The following is a 19,422-nucleotide window of genomic DNA, read 5'->3' as shown; positions in this document are numbered from 1 at the left end:
AGATATGTACTCAACGAGTTAGGTTCGATCAGAAATATGAAAAACTCTGAATCACAAGTCAGATGAATTATGCCCGTCACTGTTTTTTACGCAAATACGAACTGTAACTACAATGCATTAACAGCTTGAAGCAAAAATGCTTCTGCTATGAAGATCAAAGCAACAGAACCGTATAAACAAACACCTTAAAGAAAAAATGAAACTTGGAACAGCAAATAAAATATGAATGACACCAGAAGTTAATAGATAATAAAACCAACTGTTTTTTCATTAATGGATTCTGAAAGAAGAATTAGCATTAGTGACTACAAACAGTAGTTGAGTTAAATAGCTGCCGAGAATAATATCATCAATTGGGAACCCAATTTTCCTGTAAGCCTTTGATCAGGTCAAAAAACAGAGAGAGAGAGAGAGAAGGGTAACCAAAACAATCTCCCCCCTTCTACCCTCCTCTCTAACAAAAAGAAACCCTGATATAAAACCCAAAAAACTAAAGACATGTTTATATATGTATTGGGTGGGAAACACCTCAAATAGGTAATGAAGAAGATCATCACCACCAATTGTCAAGGTCTTCTTTCAGTTCTGTAGTTAGTCTTTTTCCTTTCATTGCTAGAGAAGTATACTACGCTATATATACCATAAAACTAATATAACTGATTTTTCGACAGAGTAGAATGGTAACTAGCAAGAGATGGAGAACACTTCCTTAATCCCAACCGCTTGGGACAATAGATTCCTGCTGCCCGTAACTATAACCACCATAGGAAGGTGCAGGTGCAGCAGCATAATAACCAGAGCTAGCACCAGATCCACCACCATATGCATCATTTCCATATCCACCACCACCATATCCACCTCCGCCACCGTATCCACTTCCACCTCCACCATATCCACCTCCGCCACCATAGTAATTACTTCCACCTCTGGAAGGTTGATTTCGGTAATCCTGGGCACCAAACCTACCGCCACCCTGTCGACGGCCCCTGCCACCACCGCCACCATAGGAGGCCCTTTCAGCATACTGATTGAGCCAAGTGGGAACCGCCTGGTTTCCTTCCTGCAGGAGTTCTAAAAGTGATTTGGAGATGCCCTGGTTGCCTTCATTGAAGAAAGCTGTTGCAATGCCTGACTTGCCAGCACGACCAGTACGCCCTATTCGATGAACATAATCATCTATGTCTTTTGGCAGGTCAAAATTGATGACATGTGCAACATGTGGTATGTCAAGCCCTCGCGCAGCAACATCTGTTGCTACCATAATAGGCGTTGCACCAGTCTTGAATGATCTCAAAGCTTGTTCACGCTCCTGCATATTGTTGAAAGAGAGTTTGAATAACAGTAGCAAAAGGCCAACCACACAGGCAGTCAAGGACTAGCACACATAGTAATCAAGCCTGGACATGAGTTATACGTTGTAGCATTCATAACACGCAATAGTTAGCAAATAAGAAGTACTCGATCGTACTTCCCCATCAAAATTTACATCATCATGTAACATCAGCAGCAAGTAAGCTGACTGCTCTCATGTCATCTATATATCACAACGCAATGATGGTTTATACAGTATAAGCTTATCCAATCTACTGCAGATGCAACAGAACAAAGTCTGATGCAGAACCTAAACAGTGCAATACACTGATTCCTGAAACAAGGATAGAGCAACCCAAAGATAAACCGACTCAGGGAAAGAGCAATCCCAGGATATACTCATTTCTGACACAAGGAACTGAAGGTTAAATGAAAAGCATACCATTTGAACTTTATCCCCATGTATTGCTGTTGCAGGAAAACCATTTATTGTCAGCCAATGCTCCAATGCATCAGCTCCTCTCTTTGTCTCCACAAAAACTAAAGTCAACGCTTGCTGCAGAAAAATGAGTACACTTTGTCAAATAGAAAAAAAAATGAAGTTTTAAAGTTACAGTAAACAAATGGGTCAAATTTTTTAAGTGTGTGAGGCATCAATACCTTTCCGTAAGTGCCATTCTCTCTTTGAGTATGAAGAAGATCCATCAAGAAGCTTCTTTTGTCCGGATCAAGAACATATTCAACCCTCTGTTCAATTAGTTCAGTGCTAGACCCAACCCTTCCAACAGTTAGGAAAATATAGTTCGAAAGAAAATCAGAAGCCAGCCTCTGAAAAAACAAACCAAGTAAAGTAAGAAACAATATATCAACTAAGTAATATTTTGAAAATGCACCATTGTTCAACCAAATATATATCAAAAAGAAATGCAGAAACTTTAAACTGATCGCACAGAACAAACTCCAGGAAATAAGCAAGTTTCTTCAAACAACACCCATTACAAAGGGAGATGGCCGCATAGGTTAGTGAAGGTATCAACATTCATTATGATGCAAGTTTCTTTAAACAACAAGGAGCTGAGTCAACTAATTAATCAACTGAGATTGAACATGCTTCCCATCTCTTCTCAAGAAACAAGTAGAATTATTCTATCAGGTTACTACAGATACTATCACCACCACAAATTAGAGACAGTGGCAGTTTAATCACAAATCAAAGGGTCCATAAACTCCAAACAGATGTCCATAACAGGATGACAATCAACCAATGGAAGCTTCTAAAACAAACATTGACCAATAAAAAGCTTAGGGAAAGTGGTTGTTGTGCACAGAAGCCATAAAAGATTTTCATAAATCAGCGAGTTGTCAAAGAAAATATTCATAAAGCATCATGCAAAGAGTAAAAGAAGAAAGCCGAAACTTTTAATGGAACTATTAATCTTTTGGTACATTCCTTAATTTCATCAAGTCAAAACACAAGACATAATTTATTCATCTGATTTTAACTATTACCAAGCAGATGAAGAGGCGGCAAGAACAAACCTGTATCTCAGCTGGAAAAGTGGCACTGAAGAGCATTGTCTGCCGCTCACCAGGGGGAGGCATGTCCATCTGCTGAACTATCTTCCTTATCTGAGGCTCAAAGCCCATATCCAGCATCCTGTCAGCCTCATCCAACGCCAGATAGCTTATCATGCTAAGAGATACTCTAGCTCTTTCAATCAAATCCACCAAGCGACCAGGAGTTGCAACAAGAATGTCAACACCTCTTTCCAAATTACGCAGCTGGGAATAACAAGAATATAACAGCAAGTAAGTGCCTTCACAAATCTCATACGAAACAAAAAATTAGCAAAAGCCTGATAGGCAACATGACAGAATTGTAAAGATACAGTTTCAAATTCTAAGTAAATAAATAGGTAATCCATTTTATGCCATGACAGAAACAGAAATCACTGAAACATGGAGAAAGAAAAGAGAAAAACATACACAGATATATAACTGCAGCTAACCTGCGACAAACTAGCACTGTAACAAAAACCAATATAATCAATTCACAACGGAACCAGTGTACTTAGGGAATCGCTAATTTAATACCAGCAAAAAAGTTTCCAAATAAGCATCAAAAATAACACCGCACCAATGAACGTTCAAACGAAACATTTATTCAAAAAACATACTTCATTATAACAGTTATGACTTAATATAAACCAAAAGCAATTGAACTAGAATTACGTCTACTAAGCTAGGTATATTCATTTAAACTCAATCATGGCTTCACAAACTTACAAACATCAGTTACATTTCTTTTGAGGGATATGCTTTCTTATCTAACTTAAATCCAGAATAAAATAACTTAGTGTACTTGTCCAAGTTCATGCTTAACAGTTGTCGATACTATAGGCTATAGTTATGGATTGTTAGACTCAACCCATGGAACAATCAATAAAAAATACATTCACTGCTTAAGCTCAAATGCACCTACAAAAAATCAAAACATAGAACTCCTGTATATGTATGAAGGAAGAACATAGTAAAGCTACAAATGATGTGATATACAACATTTTAAAATGCTGATAGATATCAACTGCAATGTCAAAATCTACACAAAGAATTATACCAATTACAGCATATGAACAAATAAGAAACAAAAGAATCAATCAGCTCCATTTAACATAGCCAGTGAATACAAACAAAAGAAGTATGCGGGCGAGCAACAAACCTGCTGATGCATCGGTGCTCCACCATATGCAACAGCGACTTTAACACCGGTCTGATAAGAGAACTTTTTCGCTTCATCATGTATCTATAGGACCACAAAACCCAAAATGAGTAATTAAAAAAGTGCATCTACATCACTAATAACAACCATTAAACAGAAACTAAAACAAAGAACTTAGCAATTTTCACCTGGCAAGACAACTCTCTAGTAGGAGAAATAATAAGAGCATAAGGATAAGCAACTCTTCCATTACCACGACCGGGAATATTCTGCTGCATTTGAAGCCTCTTCATAATCCCACTGATAATAGGAAAACAAAATGCTGCAGTTTTTCCAGAGCCAGTTTGTGCACAAGCCATTAAATCCCTTCCAGCAGCAACAATCGGAATTGCGTGGCGTTGAACAGGTGTGGGCTTCACATATTTGCATCTCATAATATTCTGATTCAAAGCTTCCCCTAAATCAATCTCCGCAAACGTATTCACCTGCTGCGGCACATCAGTTCCACTAGTCTCAACAGGAATATCCTCATAAGCATCAAAATTAATACCCCCAAGACCAACATTACCCTCCTCTCCTCCTTCAATTTCAGTAACACCTAATTCAGCAAATTTATCAGCAACATCAAATGGGTTTGGCTCATAGCTCCTTCTCCCACCACCACCACCACCCCATCTACCTCCTCCTCCTCCACTACCACCACCTCTAGGTCTAACAAACTCTCTACTCCTAGACCGATTCAACGAAGACCCCCCAGATGAATCATTAGCTGATTGAATAGGTGGAAACTCTTGTGCTAATGGGTTAAGCCCTCTCAAATGAGGTGGAACATATGATGGTCTAGTAGGTCTAGAACCACCACCACCTCCAGCAGTGTTATCAGTAACAGCATCAGCCCAAGACATTGTCACTCACTCACTCACTCACTAGATACACACACACAGAAACACTAGAAATCAACAACAGATCACACACCCACACACACTTTTTCAAAACCCTAATTAAAAAAATCCCCAAAACAACTTCCAAGTTGATAAAACAAAGACAGAGATGTAGATTAACTCATATTTAAAGTGGGAAAATGAAAACAAAAAAACCCTAGAAAATGATTTTCAAAACCTTGATCTCGGGGAATGTAGAAAAAAAAAAAAAAACTCAGAAATTCTTCTTGAAAAAGGTGATGAATAGATGAGAATGGGAAGTTGAAATGATGAAGATGATGATGATAAACCCTAGAGGAAGTGGAACTGAAGTAGTTCTAGTTCCCCATGAAAAATGTAGTGAAGAATAAAAACCCTAGAAAACAGCTCTCATTTCTCTCTCTTTTTATTAGTAGAGAAAGAGTGTGTGTGAGATTCCAAGGTAGTTGGGGCTTTTTCGGAAGAATACAATCATAATTTAATAAATGTAGTGGTCGTAATAGTAGTGGCACATCATAGACGCGGCGTAACGGATGTCTGTCTGTCTACATTTTATATTTACTGGACCCGAGTGACATGCTTGTCGACTTGGTGGTTGGACCAGGGCCTCAGGCTGGGCACTGTTGGACTCAACTGACTCAAATAGTCACTAATCTGTGTGAACTGACTCTTTAGGATCTGAGTCATCTAGATCTGATTTATTACATCCGAATCTGACTCGTTATGTCTGACTCAAGATTATTGAGTCCAGTCAGGTATGAATACAGCAAGTCAGGTACAAAATGATGGTTATGAATCAAATATTGAACCGAGTCAGATCTCGAGTCAGATATCAGAAAAAATAAAAAACCAAACGATCAGACATTTGACTGACATCGAGTCAGATGCTGAGACAGATTCAGATATTGAACAAGGTAAGGTAGCCAGAATAAGATCCACTATCCATCAAAAAAAGAAAGAAAGGAGAGTCTTGACTCGTGAGGACAAGTGTGTGTCCCTTGAATTCAGTTAACGCCAGTTCAAACACACTTTCTCTATGAATGTAGAGAGTGTGCTTTTTTTGAGTGTATCTCATGCATAACAAATGAATTGTACTTTTACACATTACAACATTACAATTAGGTAGTGTACTACAGTATGATATTAAGAACTGTCGTAAGTACATGTTAAGCAGTTAGCAGAGTTACAGTCATACAAAGACCAAGTGTGAAACATATTGGAAATTCCGGAATTGAATTGTCTGTTTAAGTTTTCTGAACTTCACCAAATGTGAGGAAACAAATACACGATGAACATTTCTTATGGTGTCGTTTGTAGGTTGTCTTCTTCTTCTTCTTCTTCTTCTCTGGGGACGGCATCAATTTTTTGTAAGAATTTCCGGACAATTGAAATAAAATCTTCAATTTTTTCTTCTTGAGGTAAATGCCCACAGTTCTTTATCATTTCAAGTTGAGAGCCTGGTATTGCTCGTGACAATCTCACAGCATTCCATGATGGGACAAGTCGGTCAGTGTCACCAGTTATGAGAAGTACTGCACAGTATTACATACATCAAAAATCAAGTCAAGAGTGCTAATAGAGAGAATCTTATATAATGCTGTAGGTTAATCCTGAGTTGCAGTATTCAGTGAAGCAGCAAAACTGCTCTTATAACATTGACTACATGGGGTTTTGGCCACCTAGAAGGAGAATTGTCGAAAGTACCAGGACAAGATATGTCTTTCAGTCTTTGTGATAGTGGTGGTTTTGATTCAGACTCAGAGTCTGTGAGCATAGCTACCACGAATTCAAGCAAGGCCTTGTCCCAACCCTTGGTCTTCAGTGGCTGCAGTATGATAAATTGATAATTGAGTCAACAAGATAGGCCATAATAACACGAAACTGCTGAGTATCAAGCTAGATGAGTAACGCGAAACAATTGAGTATGATGGTATATGAGAATGTCACCTTTGTATAGCCCTGTAAGATATTATCAGTGACTTGACTTCCATCATACCATGCATTCTTAATGCCAGCTATACCAAATTTATCTATCACAATCCTTATCTGGAAATCCAAACAGCCACAATTTGGAGAAATGGTAAAGGATATTGTAATGAGTGGTGTATTCAGAGTTCATGACTTGCCAAGTGAAAACAGAAAAGTAGCAGAAAGAAAATGTAAAGTGGAGATATCCACATACCAATGCAGTGGCGAAGGAAGTACGCAAAATTGATTTCAAGGCTTTCTTAAACAAGGAGTTGGCTACTTTAGCAATCGCTTTCAGTGTACCTGTAACCGCCATTGCAATGAATGTGGAAATTTTGGACAAAGCATTCACTATGTGTGAAAATGGGTTCCTTTCAACCTTTGATCTGGGACCAACATCGTTCGCCTGATTTTCTGTTTCCTGCTGGTCTTCCTTCACGAGTTTTTGTTGTGAAATACTAAGAGGGGAAGCAAATGCAGGAGCAACAAGAATCAGCGCTGCAACACGCTCAGGGGCTTCGAAGTATGTATTAACTGCTACGAGAGAACCCGCTGAGTGCCTGATGGATGTCGTTGATTGTTTCAGAATCGGACAGTTCAATGTCAGCTAGCTATCAAGGAAGACAAGTTAAAAGAAACAATGCACTTCATTTCTAATCAAACTAAATGGTGAAAATATCAGGGTTGCGGGTAATTTTGACTGGTACATCTACTTGGAATCACGAAATATGGGAAAGTAAATAAGGCGCGCAGTATCAACTCATACTTGGTGATTGAGTACTTACCCCACCAGAATTGTCTTCTCAGCTACTAATAAGTTGATGAAATACAGCGTAGCGAGAACAGAAAATGTCATTGAGTAAGGATTCAAAGGTTGCAAATCTGTTTCTTCACTTGAATTTTGAGTTGACGCATTCCTAGTATTTGGCTCACTGAATATCCTTGAGGTCAACCCAAAAGCAGGTCTGTCAAAAGCAATCACTTTGGAACCAATGCACTGAGCCAAAGGCTTCAAAACTTGATCCCACGAAAACACTGAAGCACCAAAACCATGTAGTAGTACCATGGGAAACCGATTACGTTTTTTGGAAGGTTGATTGGTAACTAATTCTTTTGAAGGATCTTGGTTTACAGACAGTACATTTGCTTCATTTTCTTCTATTCCTTCTTCCCCAGCAACCTTGTAGTGCATCTGGACCCCTTTGAATTCACAAAAGCAACTGTCTGGATCAGCTAAATCTGCTGGATCCAGCAACTCATCCTGTTCTATTCCAGCTATCCTCTGCGATTTCTTCTTTTTAGAACCCAACATTTGTTCTGGAAGTTGTGGTTGACATTTGATAAGTTAAACTGTATCCACCAAATGTAGTAATTGAAAACTTCATTGTTGGGAGCAAAAAAGTCATACCATTATAGTCAGCTGCTCCAGCTGAAGAAGCAGCTTTACAACTGAAATCTGATGAGATTGTACTCAAATCATGTGCCGTCCAGAACGCAGTCGGGGAAGTGAATATCGGGTGGAAGAGAGAATAACGACGAGCAATGGCACGCTTCGGATTCCGGAGGCAAGGAATTTGTGGAGTTTGTAAGTGGGCATTATGAAATCTTGAACTCATCTTCTGAAGGATGAATCAATCATAAAGAATTCCACCTGTTAGAAAAAGATAAGTCATGAATGGTTGATTAATCTTATCTACAACTGAAGGATTGACTGTAATACTGAGCTATCAAGACTGAGACCATACATAAAATTCTGAGAAATTATGAGTAAGAAAACTAGTGGAGTCAAAATAAAGAGATTGAAGAGCTCCTGGGGTGGAGCTCTGCCATTGCTGGAGCTCTAACCTCTGTTAAAAGTGCGTTTGTGTGTAGGTGAGAGACAGACAGAGAAAGTACCTTTCATGTAGTTGAGTTGCAGGAGAAATTGAAAACCAAGAGAGCATATATTTTCTTTTCTTCTCCATTTGCTTCTAATCCCATGGCAAGATGATTCAGCAAAATATCTGCATCTCTATACAGATTTTACTGTCCATGGTCTTCTTTCAATATGCAAACCTAAAACAGCTGGATTCAGGTGTTTGTCACTTCTGATTATTATACTATATCCTTGCTAAAGATGGGATGGGAAACTTGTGAGGCCAATATGGAATATACAGTCATTGTCAGGATGTTTTTTTAATAAAGAGAGTTGTAAAACACATGCACAAAGAAATGAAGAATATAATTTTCCATTCCATCTTCTCATGTCATGTAGAAAATTTCTGTGAAACAGCAGTATACAAGTATTCATGTAAATTGTGATTATTGAGCCGCTTTAAGCTTCTGTTCATCTTCAAGTCTTTTCAACCATATCAGCCCAAGATCAGATCCGGCTTTCGCTGCGATTTCAAATTGTTCTTTTGCCAACTCCATAGAGTCCTCATCGGGAAGAGCCACGTTCTTCTTCTTTGCTTTGGAGGAGGGAATACTTCTTGCATTGAACTTTGTTATAGCTTCTGGTACTTTAGCACCTAACAAGGCAACAATCATGTAGTACAGTCATAATCTTATTGAGAGAAGATACTCCATGCAGAGTTTTGGAATACACCTAAAAATCTAAAAATGAAATCTTACTTGGTTCCAATGATTCTAATGAGCTAAATGAGAAATATGTTTTCATATGTTTCGGGGAGCCCAATTTTGCTGACTCACTTTTAAAGTGACCCAAGGGAACCCACCATCCTAATGGCAGGGACTCAAACCGTCACTGGGATGGTGGAGTAGGTTATGTTTATAGGTATTAGGATGCTTCTCCTGATCAAAGAGATGAAATTTTTTTGAAAATCCAATCTTTCAGCCTTTAACTAAGAAATGCTCAATATATATGACCAGATTAAGTTTGACCAGAGGATATTTACCCTTTAATAGAAGTGATCCATATGCTATGGCTGCACCAGCATGTCCCTGCAAAAATTTACGGTAACATGTAATGTAAGTCATCTATTCAAGTAGGATTCGCCCATTAAAAATAATAATTCTACAATCCTTTTTTTTTTCCCAGTTAAGAAATTTGGTCAACTGTGACTCTCTTAAACAAGCAACATCGTTGATCATGAATGCAGTGGCAGCTTTCCCTGCTAACCATGTACAACTTTAGCTAATGGACAACGCATGGTTTCTTCGAATATAAATGAAAACAAACATAGTTTAGGAAAGCACACTCATGAGTTCCCCAAAGTTCTACTCTGACTATCATGTGTGCTTCCTGGTTATGCTAATTCCTTACGATGTCTAAAAAACCCATGGAAGATCAGAGATGAAATAGAAAGAATTCTCATTAATGTTGTAATAATGCAAAAACAAGGTCTTATCACCTTCTCTGAAGCTCTATGGAAACACCACAAAGCAGACGCCATATCTTGCTTCACCCACTCCCCAGTCAAATACACCGCGCCCATAAGATATAGAGCACCTGGATGCAACTAGAACACGAAAATCAAAAGTAAATATGAAAGCTCAATATCATCCCGAAAGAATTTTTATCTATGATATGTGAATCGAAGAAAGCTGCGTACCTGTTCAATGGCTTTCTCCAAATAATGAAAAGCTTGTTGTTCTGATTGGACATAAGGATTCTGTCAAACCCAAACCAAACCAAAAAAAAAAAAGGAATCAATACACAAATGTACAGAATACCTTGAAACTTTATGTAGTGTGCTAAAAGCCTATATACCACTACATATGCTAGACTGCTGATTTTGGCACATGCTCAATATCTACAAGATTTTTATCCACGTATGATTTGGGTTCTTGACGAGAGGTATATCACGCTTAAAATTTTAAAATGTAATGCTAGGAAATGGCAATCTATTAAAATGAAATCAGTTGGAATATAGTCTGTGTACACATCAAGGCAACAGAAGAAGAGCCTAACCTCAATTCTCAAATGGCGGCCCAAATCATAACACCACATATGCTAGACTGAATATCTACATGATTTGTGTCCGCATAATTGGAGTCTACCTCTAAGCCAAGGAATCCAACCACATCAATGCTCAAACGGTGGCCCAAATCATAACACCACATATGCTTGACTGAATATCTACATGATTTGTGTCCGCATAACTGAAGTCTACCTCTAAACCACATCATGATCCAAGGAATCCAACCACATCAATTCTCAAACCTGGCCCAGATCATAACACCACATATGCTAGACTGAATATCTACATATTTGGTGTCTACCTCTAAACCACATCATAACCAAGGAATCCAACCTCTTGGATTCGGGTTCTTGGCTAGAGGTATATCACGCTTAAAATTCTATACTGTAATGCTAGGAAATGGCAACTAAAACGAAATCAGTTGTAATGTAGTTCGTGTATCAAGGCAATGGAAGAAGAGCCTAACCTCAACTCTCAAACGGCGACCTAGCTCATATTGTGCATCTGCATCACCCATGTCTGCCGCCTCCACTAGTAGAGCAGCTCCACTGTTGCAAAGGAATAACCAGAAAACACAAATTCAAATCTCATATACTCGATTTTTATCAATATTGTACAGATCAATAATATGTAATAAACAAAAAACCTTAGGGGGTTCACTCACATGGCTTTACATGACCCAGGTGCTTGATACTTCAGATGCAACCTAGACAACCAATACCTTGCATGAGTATTCGAATTGTCCACCTCCAAAGCCAGTTCAAAATTTTGTTTTGCAGTCTAATACACACAAAAACCCAAAAAATGAGAACTATCTATCAGCATTTCACTGATTAAACCTAACCTAGTAAAACTTAAAATTGATAAAAATGACAAAAAAAAAAAAATCATCATTTCACTCTGATTAAACCTAGTAAACGTGAAATTGATGTTAGCAGAAAGGGGTTGTTTATCTTTTTCTTACTCTGAATAGAGGATGAAGACGTGGGTCTGTAGGTTCAGTAAAATCAATAACTCTATCAACTTCCTGTAAAGCATTCCACCCTTTTGCTATTAATTCCATAGCCTTTTTATTCCTACTATGTATTTCCCTCTGTTGATTCAACTGTGGAAGAAGTCTTGATTGTTTCCGGGTTGTTGCCCTAACTAATAAATGTCTCAACATATCTGAATAACACAGCTAGTGAAAACGCCTTCTAATGTGTGGAGGAACAGGTAAAGCCTCTGCGAGTGTGATCTGCAGAATCTGTAAAGGAGATTAAAAGCTGTAAACTATTTAGCGCGTTTTGTACATGGAATTGGAGTCCCAATCTCCCAGACTCCCAGTGATAAATGAATAACCGGATTACCTCTATATAACATAAATGAAAAACAAGGAGACTGGGAACCGGATTACCCCTATATAACACTAGAAAAGACGCACGTGCGACCACTTGCCGACTTGCAGTTCCGTTACAAAACCTATAAAATAGTGGGAGTAACAAATTAAAACACTTCTTGTGGAAAATCCGCCTTGAAAAGCAGTATAGTGTTAATTTGTTTTTGCACCAAATCCAAAAGACCACCAACTAACCTCCATCAATGTTACTTTATTTTCGCACTCCAAATGTACCTAAATCTGCAACATCAGAAGTTGCAATCAGTCAACTATTTGATTTCAAGAGAGAGAGCAAGAGATAATGAAGCAAATTGAAGAAAATGAAAATAAAAACAGCCTACAAAGTTGCCCAGTTTCCATCCGTGATTTACATTTCAGTGAGGAAAACACTCATATGAAGCAGATATTAAAGTTTTAGATGAAATCAGAACTAAAACAATTAGAAGATAAGGAAAAAAGAAAAATTAAACAAACACCAAACACAGCAGTTAACAAAGACAAATCATCAAACTGTAAACAATAAAAAGGATTACAACATAATTTTATCAACCTAAGTTAAGATTGAGATACGAAGAAACATATACAGTCGTAATGAGTTCATCACTTTTAAGCAGCAAGTATTACGGAAGACAAAAATGTGATGCAGGTCAAAAAAAAAAAAAGAACATGGTAGAAGTAAGCAGCATATTGTAACTTCTATCACTAACGCCAGCAATAACAACTAATTTAAACAACAGAATGTCACTGTTAGAATAGACAAATAACTAGAACACTGCTGCCACGGTGGGGAGGGCCAACTGAAGAAGACAATTACAATTACACAAGAAGAAGACAGTTAACACATGTAAAAAACAGTAATAGGCCTTCACTTGTGACATGCCGGAGGCAGCATAACCAAGAGAAAACCTTTTGACCTGATCCCTACAAATTCTAATGGATTCAACCTGAGCAACACTGTTAAACAGATCATACAATTGTGCTTATGTAATAGAATGATCAAGATCTCCAACATACAATGACGAATTACCAAATCCTTGATTCTGCACTACTTGTTGTTGCTGTTGCTGTTGTTGGTCAACAGGGGGAGTTTGATTAGCAACAACACCGTTTGCCATTGAGAGAAAAAAAAAAATAACAAGGCAAAGACAGACAAGAATCTCAAACTCCCATGAAATAAAAAGCGAAAAATGCAGACACTAGGAGAAATTAGGGTTTTTTCTCTATGATTTTTTTCTTTTTTTAGTTTGTTGGGGATTTTTGTGGTAGAGAATGATTTTCTCCTGAAGCTTGTGATCGCAGGGAAGAAAGATCTTCAACAAGCTTTAATCAGTTGATGAGTAGCAGGATTTTCAGGCTCAGATCAATGGGTGCCTTGAAATGACAGATTTATGCAACGCTGTTTACTCTTTGTAATGTGTACAGTGATTATGTTCTTGCAACTGGTGGTTCTGTATTTATCTGTTTTTGGTGTTGTCAGCAACAATTGCAGAGTCTCACTGGGACAGAAACCTGCTGATGTTATCTGGAGAGTGTTTTTTCATGTTTATATGCAATTTATGAATCCGGGAATCATGCTAAAGAGTGGGTCAGGTTACTAATTCTTGAAGCATATCAGAATTTTGATAGTAAATGATCGTTTGCTCGCACATAAGTCTGTTTTTGCCCTGAACGCAAGCCACGATAATTAATGAGTATTGGGTTAGTCACACCAGCATTTGTATCTCGGTTCAAAAATACAACTGCTGGAGAATGTTAAAAAGCACAACAGAATCTTCAATTTCATGAACAGATAAAACTGATAAAAAGAATCAGACAAGTTAAAACACTCGTCAAATATAGACACAACAGCCTCAAACTGACATAAAACGTATGAAGGGTCGTCAATGTATGCAGATACTAAGACACACACCTGAGCATAATAAGCTAGCTGTTCACATGCCAGCCTCCTCTTCACTGAAAAAGTAGCTTTAATGCTTTCAACAGCCAATCCAAGCTGCAATTATGTACCCTGGAATGGTAGGATAATCAGTTTGTTAGACATTAAAAAGCAAGCTCAATCTTCCAAATATCTGGAGAACTTTTGCACCAATAACTAAATGATAAACGTCTATGCCATAGACAAAGCATTGAACCCCAGAAAATAAACCGGTAGAATCTGTTTAATAGTTGAATAGTTTGTTAGAATTTTTCCATTGAGGTATTTTGTGAAACAGTTGAAGTTCATTTAAAGGAAGAGTTTAATTCCAACCCCCAACTAAATCTGTTAACAATGGATGATCATAAGTTGTCTTCAAATCTAAAAACAGTTCTAAATATCCCATCAATATTTTGATCTAGTTTGAGTGACCTTGTGTCAGAAGAGAAGGCTCCCAAGAATAATAAAACTAGGTTCAATCAAAGTTTCAACAATCGTTAGTCAATCAAATTAATAATCGAAAACTAAAATAACAATGCAATTATCTAGTTTACCACCAACGGTACTCATAAAGCTTCTTGATCCCGCAGAAGTCTTTAAACGAGCGGTCATAAGAGATTTCGCCTAATTAGGGTATTTTCCTCTCCGGATATACGACTCCACCAGAAAAAAAACGAATGAAGTTTGCCTGGATCTTAGGATATTTTGTAAGAAATGCAAAACCGAAAATATTCTCAAGATATACATTAAGTCTCTAATTTCGGTTTTCATATTTCCAACTAATATCCAACCTGTAATTCCAAAATCTCTCATTAGAAAATGTCCAGTATTAGTTTAGCACTTAACTAATATAACTTTCTAAGAGATATATTTTGATTGTTAGAAAATCAAAAAAAAATAATCGAATATTTAAATTAAAAAATTCTCAATATTCATGTTCAAATTATATCGACATCTAGAACTTTCCTATTTAGCAAACCCTAATTCCAAACTCACACAAAACCGTAAAGTAATATGTGAATGTAAAAGCTCGGTTTTTCTCTTGGGACCGGTTCTACCATGACTCCTAACATAGGTTAAGATCGGTTCTACCAAGTCTCCAAATATAGGTAGGGATAAGTTCTAGCATGAATCCCAACAAAAGCTAGGACCGGTTCTACCATGATTCCCAAATATAGGTAAGGATTGGTTCTACCATGACTCTCAAGATAATTTAAGATCGGTTCTACCATGTATCTCCATATAGGTACGGATCGGTTATACCAAGACTCTCAACATAAGTTAAGATCGGTTTTACCGTGTATCTAAACTAGGTAAAGTTCGGCTTTACCATAACTCTCTACATAAGTCAAGATCGGTTCTACCAAAGTTCTTACCTGGGTTCGAATTGGTCATCCAATAGATCTTCATTGAAAACCGTACCAAAACGCTTATTGATTTCTTTTCGATTACGAAACAACGTATATGTACTTATTTTAAACATATGTAATTAAAAATAGTTTTCTAGGATGAAACCACACATATATACAATACACAATCAAGTAACGAGTTACATAGATTATGTCGATGTTGCATTTACGAAGTTCAAAATATAAACGTTATACTTCATAATCAAAATATTCTTCCCTGACACCTTGATCATAATAAAATGACCAAGTCTAATACTAAAATATTAAATATAATATCGCATGTTATGTTTTCAATCCTAAACGACTTGAAAGCAATGATAGGAATGAAAACAAGTCAAGTCAGCATCACTAACCTCAAGTGGAAGGATGATGTCTTCATGGTAGTCGATACGTCTTTACAATCTTCAGGTCTCCAAGGTAATACTTGTATGTCTCAATATTCCTATACTTTGTAGTCTACCTAAACGAAGTTGAATCCAATACGTTTAATCAAGCTACTATAATTGAGTTTTGATACTAAAATATGACAACCAAACTTGACATACCAACGCTTGGTGGGTGCAACCGAGCAATGCTCTAAAAACCGTCCCTAAGCCTCCTTTCCTGTGACTGAATCATCCTTTGAATGGCCAATATACGTGGTTTAGGTGAATACTATCAATGCTCAACCTCCCATAACTCACTTTCAATACCATAGGATCCCACTTTTATCCTTTCACCAATTTTAGGTAACTACAAAAGAATAAGAAGTATTTTTAACACGCGACAAGTATCTTTAATGGAGGACGTTCAACGCACATTTGAAATTTTAAAAAGGAAGTTTACTATCGTCTGTGGGTCGTGTATTTTTTATTATCTTCAAAAAATAAAATAAAATGCTCACTTGCAAGAAGGAAAAGGTATTAACATAAGAGACCTTTTAGAAAGACTAATAGAGAAAAGTAGCAAAGGTTTGATGCATTTTTTTTTAAGAAATTGAGGCTCCAATGTTGTTGTTGAAGACTTGATTAGTGATTGAATTAATTAGCTTCTCTCGTTTAAACTTATCTTAAATTTATGCTTGAAGTTGTTATTTCTAGACTAGTTGAATTAAGTAGCTAAGAAATTATATTTGACATGAATATTACAGGTAAAAATTTGGCAGAAAAGATTTCTGCCAGACATTTTCATCACTCATTTTTAATTACAGATCTGCAACCGGTCTAAAACCGGTACCGAGCCGATCCGAGTCGGCATAAAACCAAACCGAAGGGTGGCAACTCGGTTCCAGTTTCATGTAAGAAAACCGCCCTATGATCGGCTTGGTGGACGGTTTGGCCAAATACCGGGAGGACTGGCCGATGCGCAGCCCTAGTTCTTTGCCACTCTTCTCGAGATTTTCATTCCCGCAATTTGGGAAAAATAATTTAATTAAAATAGTATAAACTTTTTTAAAATCACCAAAATAAAATAAAAATTTGTTCTTACCACATTTAGTTCACCATCACCTCTTGTTTTGACTGGTATATTTGAATTATCAAAGCTACATATTTATCAACTTCTTTGCTGATAGGATGAAAATAATGAGAACAACCCATCACTATTTCGATGATTGGTGTTACCAGTTTCTTTTTTAAATTTGTCAAAAGATTTCTAATAAAATGTATTCCCCGTTTACTGGAAATCATTGATAACATCTTTTGTAACGTATACATAATATCTACATATAGATTCGTCTCCATCCATTGTAAACTTATGATAAGAACCTTGCTTGGGATCTTATCAAGGTAGGCAAAAGTAATTTGATTAACTTTTCGATACCCTAGTTGGTATGTATACGTTTATATGTTTACTCTCGGACAAAATTAATAGGTGATTAGGACAGTTAAAACATGTAACCTAAAACGATTAACAAAACTCTTAAACTTAACATACAAAAAGTTGCATCAACTTTGACTATTCTCCTTGTTATGTTGTTATTGTGGTTTGTTCCTATCAACTTCACACTAAGAACCCTATTAGATTTTTATTACGAACCCTTTGTCATTTTAGCTAGGAATCAAGTTTTTAAAAACTTGTAGGAGAGATTAGAGAAGTTTTGGAGAAGGTGTGATTTGAATTGCATGAAATATAGAGTACTTAAAGGGAACCCAGTCGTTGGATTAGCATTAGGCGACCACCCCAAAGCCACGTGGAAGATATTATATTGCTTGCGTCTTTACCATGTAATGAATTTTTAGGATGAGGTTCGTGAATGCTAAAGAATTATTGGTCTGGATTCATATCTCCTACAACCTATAAATAGAGATGGAAATCTAACTCAAAAGTTACACATTTTCAAATATTTTTCTCTCCACAAAAACCTGCATAAATTTCTTACTCATTGAGGCATCAAAGTGTCCTTGGAAGTACCCCTAGTTTCATTTTCCAATAATTCTTGAGGATACAAAGTTAATGAAGAACTGATTCATCAAGTAAGTAACTTGAAATTCCTCATCCGTTAGGAACATATCACGAGGAATACTACTGAATCATTTAACGGTCCATATTTCATCCATCAGAAATATATCATGAGGAATATTACCGAATCATCAGACGATTCATAATCAGGTATGAATATCAAGGATTATTCTTAAATCATCTAACAACTAAATTTCATCTTGATATACAAATCTCGAAGAATGTTGTAGGAATATTTTTGTTACAAGACAAAGTTAAGTTTAAACTCTCCTAATATTAAGCTTAGGGCATGATCAAGCTTCTGTTCACACGCATCAAACATGACCGAGGTATCGCTCATGCCTCTCTATCTTTCATGCATGTTATATATCCAGACCTAATTAATCCCATCTGCATAGGGATTCCAAATCTATATCAATCGGCCACATGAGTTATTGCATCCAAGATTGTTGTCCCACGTTCTCTCCTATAAATCCCCCCTCAAGTAAAAAACTCTCAAGCAAGGAAAGAAGAACTTGAGTTAAACAAGAGGTTTAGGATTTTTAAAAAAATAAAAATGAATTTGACTCAAACAAGGAAAATTAAGCTATAATTGGACCAAGGCGTAACTAGGATTTATTCATGCACGCCAATGCTCATGCATGAGCAGAGGACCACTTATACGTCTTTGTATCTTATGTACGTCCATCTACACTGCCAGGAGTTTATGACAAGGAAAATTAAGGTTTTGGCTAATCTAAAACCCAATTCAAAATTTAATATGTCAAGGATACAATCATTACACGAGATCATGACGAAGCCTTAGAACTATGAGCAAGGTGTTGTTCATCACAAAATAATTCAAGTCAAGTCTAAAGCTTTAACCATAAAGACTAAGCCCCGGTTCCTCTTTATCCGGGTAAAAACAAGAGTTAAATCCACGACTTTCTAGAAGCATACCCAAGTCTCATTCATACAGTTCGTCAGCGTTAAACTTCAACAGAGTGACACTTCACATCCTTACAACCACGCATGGCCGGTCATAGATAGAAGCAGAGATTTCTTAAGTCTGAATATCCCCTCTAGTTTGAAGTTCAAGAGTAGGCTTAAGGTCAAGTCCAGAAACGGGGACTACACTCAATTCACATGATAAAATTTGCAAAGGGTCAAGACGGGGATACAACTCCAATTCGTACACAGTAGCATTAAAATCCATCTTCAAGCAAGACAAGGAATGCTTCGAGATTATACTCTCTCTCTCTCTCTCAGAGGAAGCCTACAAAGTCGACAAAAGTGAAGCCCTAGCCTCAAGCGCATATTCTCAAGACAGTTTAGTGGGAAAAGGTAAAGTGTCTGAAAGCAAATATACACCATCAATATACTCATCATGGAACATGAAGGTTCTATTTCAAGTATGGGACTCAATTTAGATAGTACTCTCACCGTCCCCATTATATAGGT

The 19,422-nt window shown here is 37.1% G+C and overlaps 3 protein-coding genes across 3 annotated transcripts; all 3 read right to left on the bottom strand.

Annotated features, from left to right (window-relative positions):
* Positions 1 to 242: 242 nt before the first annotated feature.
* On the bottom strand, positions 243 to 5,376 carry LOC113355738 (DEAD-box ATP-dependent RNA helicase 37-like). The gene is made up of 6 exons (XM_026598676.1): positions 4,219 to 5,376; positions 4,031 to 4,114; positions 2,851 to 3,093; positions 1,972 to 2,139; positions 1,754 to 1,867; positions 243 to 1,309 (listed from the first exon to the last, which is right to left on the bottom strand). The coding sequence occupies exons 1-6, from the start codon at positions 4,933 to 4,935 to the stop codon at positions 710 to 712; spliced, it is 1,926 nt and encodes a 641-aa protein (XP_026454461.1). The 5' UTR covers positions 4,936 to 5,376; the 3' UTR covers positions 243 to 709.
* A 652-nt stretch (positions 5,377 to 6,028) lies between these two features.
* Positions 6,029 to 8,975, bottom strand: LOC113355736. Its single transcript, XM_026598674.1, has 7 exons — positions 8,815 to 8,975; positions 8,327 to 8,569; positions 7,704 to 8,235; positions 7,133 to 7,478; positions 6,898 to 6,996; positions 6,655 to 6,775; positions 6,029 to 6,482 (listed from the first exon to the last, which is right to left on the bottom strand). Exons 2-7 carry the CDS (start codon positions 8,532 to 8,534, stop codon positions 6,250 to 6,252), a joined length of 1,539 nt encoding a protein of 512 aa, XP_026454459.1. The 5' UTR covers positions 8,535 to 8,569; positions 8,815 to 8,975; the 3' UTR covers positions 6,029 to 6,249.
* A 148-nt stretch (positions 8,976 to 9,123) lies between these two features.
* Positions 9,124 to 12,186, bottom strand: LOC113355737. The gene is made up of 7 exons (XM_026598675.1): positions 11,806 to 12,186; positions 11,506 to 11,621; positions 11,308 to 11,389; positions 10,473 to 10,532; positions 10,272 to 10,379; positions 9,816 to 9,861; positions 9,124 to 9,428 (listed from the first exon to the last, which is right to left on the bottom strand). Exons 1-7 carry the CDS (start codon positions 12,004 to 12,006, stop codon positions 9,220 to 9,222), a joined length of 822 nt encoding a protein of 273 aa, XP_026454460.1. The 5' UTR covers positions 12,007 to 12,186; the 3' UTR covers positions 9,124 to 9,219.
* Positions 12,187 to 19,422: the final 7,236 nt, after the last annotated feature.

The sequence above is a fragment of the Papaver somniferum genome, chromosome 3 (assembly GCF_003573695.1).
Source record: "Papaver somniferum cultivar HN1 chromosome 3, ASM357369v1, whole genome shotgun sequence".
Taxonomy (NCBI): Eukaryota; Viridiplantae; Streptophyta; class Magnoliopsida; order Ranunculales; family Papaveraceae; genus Papaver; species Papaver somniferum.
This window is presented reverse-complemented; position numbering and strand designations above follow the sequence as displayed.

Bases quoted from the DNA above. Each gene is read 5' to 3' on its own strand.
- LOC113355736 (XM_026598674.1), bottom strand. From the start codon at position 8,534: ATGAGTTCAAGATTTCATAATGCCCACTTACAAACTCCACAAATTCCT. The intron at 7,479-7,703 runs GTAAGTACTCAA...GACATCCATCAG, and splicing joins GAGAAGACAATTCTGGTGGG to GCACTCAGCGGGTTCTCTCG. The intron at 6,483-6,654 runs GTACTTTCGACA...AATACTGTGCAG, and splicing joins GAAAGACATATCTTGTCCTG to TACTTCTCATAACTGGTGAC.
- LOC113355737 (XM_026598675.1), bottom strand. From the start codon at position 12,006: ATGTTGAGACATTTATTAGTTAGGGCAACAACCCGGAAACAATCAAGA. The intron at 11,390-11,505 runs GTGAGTGAACCC...CCTTTGCAACAG, and splicing joins CCTGGGTCATGTAAAGCCAT to TGGAGCTGCTCTACTAGTGG. The intron at 10,380-10,472 runs GTACGCAGCTTT...TTCGTGTTCTAG, and splicing joins TGGAGAAAGCCATTGAACAG to TTGCATCCAGGTGCTCTATA.
- LOC113355738 (XM_026598676.1), bottom strand. From the start codon at position 4,935: ATGTCTTGGGCTGATGCTGTTACTGATAACACTGCTGGAGGTGGTGGT. The intron at 3,094-4,030 runs GTTTGTTGCTCG...TGTTATTCCCAG, and splicing joins GAGCACCGATGCATCAGCAG to CTGCGTAATTTGGAAAGAGG. The intron at 1,310-1,753 runs GTATGCTTTTCA...AACAATATGCAG, and splicing joins ATGGGGATAAAGTTCAAATG to GAGCGTGAACAAGCTTTGAG.